Source organism: Homarus americanus, unplaced genomic scaffold, assembly GCF_018991925.1.
Source record: "Homarus americanus isolate GMGI-L3 unplaced genomic scaffold, GMGI_Hamer_2.0 scaffold40000, whole genome shotgun sequence".
NCBI classification, from domain to species: domain Eukaryota; kingdom Metazoa; phylum Arthropoda; class Malacostraca; order Decapoda; family Nephropidae; genus Homarus; species Homarus americanus.
The window spans coordinates 7,499-12,570 of record NW_024754819.1 but is presented as its reverse complement, the minus strand read 5'-3'; the positions used below and the strand labels follow the sequence as shown (position 1 = coordinate 12,570).

The following is a 5,072-nucleotide window of genomic DNA, read 5'->3' as shown; positions in this document are numbered from 1 at the left end:
AAAGGAGGCGGAGTAGCAATCTATGTTAGGGATAATCTGAAGTATGAAATAAATAAGGAAATAAAAACTGAGCGGAATACAGAAACAATTTGGATAGAATTAATCAACGGTAGAGAAAAATTAATCACAGGAGTAATATATAGACCTCCCAATCTTGATAGAGTCAAAGAGCGACTTATCTGGGATGAAATGCGCAGGGCTTCCATACACAACAAAGTCTGTATAGTAGGCGACTTTAACCTTGGCCAAATAGATTGGACTGACCTTACAGGTAACTCAGAATCAGAAGATTTTCTCGAGACTATCCAGGACTGTTTTCTAAGTCAACATATAACTGAACCCACAAGGGGTAATAATATACTCGATTTAGTTCTGTCAAACAGAGAAAACCTCATTAGCAGGGTCGAGGTAGGGAACGAATTTGCAAACAGCGATCACAAAGAAATTTGATTCCAGTTAGACTTTCAGGGCAGACGTAAGGAAAATTCCACTAAAGTACCAGATTTCAGAAGGGCGAACTTTGACAGTTTAAAGAGGCAGCTGAGAGAGAGGGTGTCGCGCTTGGCCGTGAACCTGACAGATGACAACGACCTGATAACGAGATCTGAGATTGCCGAGTTCCACGACAATTTAAATAGTGAGTTACTTAATGCACAAAGGCAGAACATACCATACAAAAAACTCAGATCAAACAACAATGACCCTAAATGGATTAATAATTATTTAAGGAACATCATTGGCCAAAGGAAGGCTATAGGTAGAAGGATAAATCATGGCAAAATTCACCTCCGGGACTATTATAGGGTATTGGCGAGTAGGGTTAAAACCGAGATAAGGAAAGCAAAGAGGAATAATGAGGTAAGGATAGCAAGGGAGGCGAAGACAAACCCCAAAGGATTCTACCAAATGTATCAAACTAAAACACGAGAAACGATTGGACCAATACGGTCAGACACCGGCGAGCTCACTGATAAATCCACAGAGAAATGAGCAATAATCGAATGAATATTTTCAACCGCTTTCACCACCGGCAAATTTAAACATGATACCCGAGGCAATCACTCTATTCAGGAGATAGTGTGAAGAAAACAACCCAGTATAGTAGTGACTAGTAATCCATGTTAGTGCTAAATAGACAAACTAAAAGCCTCCACAAGTCACCTGGTCCCGGCGAGATATTTGCCAGAGTATTAAAGGAATGTAAGGAAGAGCTTAGTATGCCCTTAGCAAAGTTGTTTAACATGTCCTAAAACAGGTGTAGTACCAGAATCCTGGAGGATAGCGAATGTAATACCGATTTTCAAGAAAGGGGATAGATCACTATCCTCTAACTACCGCCCAATCAGTCTAACATCAATAGTAGGCAAATTACTGGAAGCAATCATCTCAAACTCTATTCGAAATCACCTGGAGAAGCACAGATTGATCAATGATTCCCAGCATGGCTTCACAAGCGGACGCTCTTGCCTAACTAATCTATTAACATTCTTTTCATCAGTTTTCGAATCGGTGGACGAGGGGCACAATTATGATGTGGTACATCTCGACTTTAGCAAAGCCTTCGACAGAGTCCCCCACGAAAGACTAATTAGAAAGGTAGAAGCACATGGCATCAAAGGTGACATCCTTAAATGGATTAGGGCGTGGTTACAGGACAGGAAACAGCGAGTGAGCATTAACGGCACGAAGTCCCATTGGAGCAACGTCACAAGTGGAGTTCCCCAAGGCTCAGTACTTGGACCATTATTATTTATTATATACATAAACGACATAGATATCGGCATTGACAGCAACATAAGTAAATTTGCTGATGACACTAAAATAGGACGTGTTATCAAATCTGACTAGGACTCGGCAAAACTACAGGAAGATCTAAACAAATTTTCCAATGGTCTGAAAAAATGGCAGATGAAATTCAATGTCGACAAATGTAAAGTAATTCAGTATGAGATGTAAACAGGGAAACCAGATACCAGATGAACAAATGATGCCATAGAGAAACTGACTGCGAGAGAGATTTAGGAGTAATGATAAGTAGGAATCTTAAGCCAAGTAAACAATGTGTTTTTGCTCGTAGCAAGGCTATTACAGTACTTGGGTTCATACAAAGGAGTGTTAGTTACAAGACTAGCGAGGTTATCTTAAAATCATATCTAGAGCTTGTGAGACCTCACCTTGATTACGCAGTTCAGTTCTGGTCACCGTGTTACAGAATGGATATAGAATCATTGGAAAGAATCCAGAGGAGAATGAAAAGACTAATCCCGGGCATTACGAACCTTGAATACAGAGACAGGTTAAAGTGTCTAATTTGCACTCCCTCGAGAGACGAGATGAAGACCTTGATAGAGGTGTATAAGTGGAAGGCAGGGCTAAAACAAAGGGGACATTACAAAGGTACTCCAAATTATCCAACCAGGAGCGAACTCGTAACAATGGTTTTAAATTAGACAAATTTAGATTTAGGCGTGAAATAGGTAAACACTGGTTTGGAAACAGAGTAGTGGATGAATGGAACAAGTTACCAAATATCATCATTAACTCGAATACGCTGAATTGCTTCAAACATAGGTTGGATGCTCATATGAGCAATAGGGGTTGGGTGTAAATGGGACTGCACAGTATGGGCCAATAGGCCCGCTGCAGTTTCCTCCATTCTTATGTTCTTATGTTAGAAAGTGCCTTCTTTCTGGTGCTAATTAGCATAAATTATGCTAATTAGTGGGTTCAATACATAGAGACAAAGTGTCTTTGGAAAACAAATTTCCGCTTGCTCCAAGGAACACTTATGCCAAGTGGGACCTTTGCACTATGAAATGCAGTGTTCACTCCCCTAGCAAGTCTACTAAGGGACTCTGCATCAGGTGTGTGTGTGTGTGTGTGTGTGTGTGTGTGTGTGTGTGTGTTGTTAGGTTAGGTTAGGTTAGGTTAGAGCGGTTCGTCTTGTGATCATACTAACTTTATACATAGTGAAGCTTTTTATATTAACTTTGATATATTGGTGCAGGTGCCTTAATTATCTGGGAGGACTGGTACGTTACCTTGATGACTCTCTCTCTCTCTCTCTCTCTCTCTCTCTCTCGTAATAATAACAACACTAAACCACTGTTAGCCCCAGAGATCAATCCCTGAGTTTCCAGACCCTGCCGCGTGGAGGCCAGTGGTTAGAGGGTCCATTTTTGTCATATGGGGGTGGGGGGTCAAGGAGTATGGCCTCTCTGTAGTCAGAGTTGTAACAAATGTGGGGGTGGGGTCAAGAGAGTAAGGGCCTCTCAGAAGTCAGAGTTGCAACAAATGTGGGGGTGGGGGGGTCAAGAGAGTAAGGGCCTCTCAGAAGTCAGAGTTGTAACAAATGTGGAGCGACCACGTTTAACCAGGCACAATACCGCTGCGACCTCATCGCTTATAACATTTTGGGGCAGAACGATGGCTCTACGGGTTAGTGATAGGTACCGTATATTTTGACCCTGTCTGCCAATTATTAGGCCGTGATGGGCCTTAGGGATGAACACTGTTTGTGACACTGGCGTACTGAGACGCCGCCTTTCCTTTTCATAGGCCATCAAGGACTCTATATGATCCGCGGCATCCTGCACCAGGCCTTTATCTGGCCCTACAACCCGTAGGGGCTGGTCCTTGGACCCCTTCTGAGGAACAAAGACCCGTACTTTGTACTTTTCCTGGATCTCTTTTATGGTAGAGCCACCTGGGCCTACCACAACCCCTAACATGTTGTTAGGAGCAGTGATGGTCACTGTCGTAGTCACAGCCTTTTGAACCAGGGCTTTTATGTGATCCGCGGCGTCGTGGACGAGGCCTTTATCTAGCCCTACAACCCGTAGGGGCTGGTCCTTGGACCCCTTCTGAGGGACAGAGACGCGAACCTTATACTTTTCCTGAATCTCTTTTATGGTAGAGCCACCTGGGCCTACCACAACCCCTAACATGTTGTTAGGAGCAGTGATGGTCACTGTCGTAGTCACAGCCTTTTGAACCAGGGCTTTTATGTGATCCGCGGCGTCGTGCACCAGGCCTTTATCTGGCCCTTCAACCCGTAGGGGCTGGTCCTTGGACCCCTTCTGAGGCACAAAGACCCGTACTTTGTACTTTTCCTGGATCTCTTTTATGGTAGACCCACCTGGGCCTATCACAACCCCTAACATGTTGTTAGGAGCTTTGATGGTGACCTCCGTCGTCTCCTGCACCCACTGGCCCCTCATACGAGCCAGTTGGGGTGTCACTGTTGGTCCCATGGCCTTCTTCTCGGTCATTTTAGTGACGGGCTGGTGCTGGCGTCGTTCACTTTTAATATTCTGCATTATTCACTTTTATGACCAAACCAGACCACTGGACTCATGTGGTGTAAACATTATGTCAAGTGTAAGATAATGTAGTAAGAGGTTACCACAGTGAACCTCTTGTAGTGAACCTTTGTTATAGTAATGAACATGTTATTATAGTGAACCTCTTGTAGTGAACCTTTGTTATAGTAATGAACATATTATTGTAGTGAACCTCTTGTAGTGAACCTATGTTATAGTAATGAACATGTTATTATAGTGAACCTCTTGTAGTGAACCTTTGTTATAGTAATGAACATGTTATTATAGTGAACCTCTTGTAGTGAACCTTTGTTATAGTAATGAACATGTTATTATAGTGAACATGTTGTAGTGAACCTTTGTTATAGTAATGAACATGTTGTAGTGAACCTTTGTTATAGTAATGAACATGTTATTATAGTGAACCTCTTGTAGTGAACCTTTGTTATAGTAATGAACATGTTGTAGTGAACCTGTTGTAGTGAACCTTTGTTATAGTAATGAACATGTTGTAGTGAACCTTTGTTATAGTAATGAACATGTTATTATAGTGAACCTCTTGTAGTGAACCTTTGTTATAGTAATGAAGATGTTATTATAGTGAACCTCTTGTAGTGAACCTTTGTTATAGTAATGAACATGTTATTATAGTGAACCTCTTGTAGTGAACCTTTGTTATAGTAATGAACATGTTATTATAGTGAACCTCTTGTAGTGAACCTCTTTCTTGTAGTGAACCTTTGTTATAGT

The 5,072-nt window shown here is 42.0% G+C and overlaps 1 protein-coding gene across 1 annotated transcript; it reads right to left on the bottom strand.

Moving 5' to 3' along the window:
• Nucleotides 1–3,311: 3,311 nt before the first annotated feature.
• On the bottom strand, nucleotides 3,312–4,319 carry LOC121856118 (far upstream element-binding protein 3-like). Its single transcript, XM_042351440.1, has one exon. It carries the CDS (start codon nucleotides 4,317–4,319, stop codon nucleotides 3,312–3,314), a length of 1,008 nt encoding a protein of 335 aa, XP_042207374.1.
• Nucleotides 4,320–5,072: the final 753 nt, after the last annotated feature.

Coding starts and splice junctions, on each gene's coding strand:
- LOC121856118 (XM_042351440.1), bottom strand. CDS start 4,319: ATGCAGAATATTAAAAGTGAACGACGCCAGCACCAGCCCGTCACTAAA.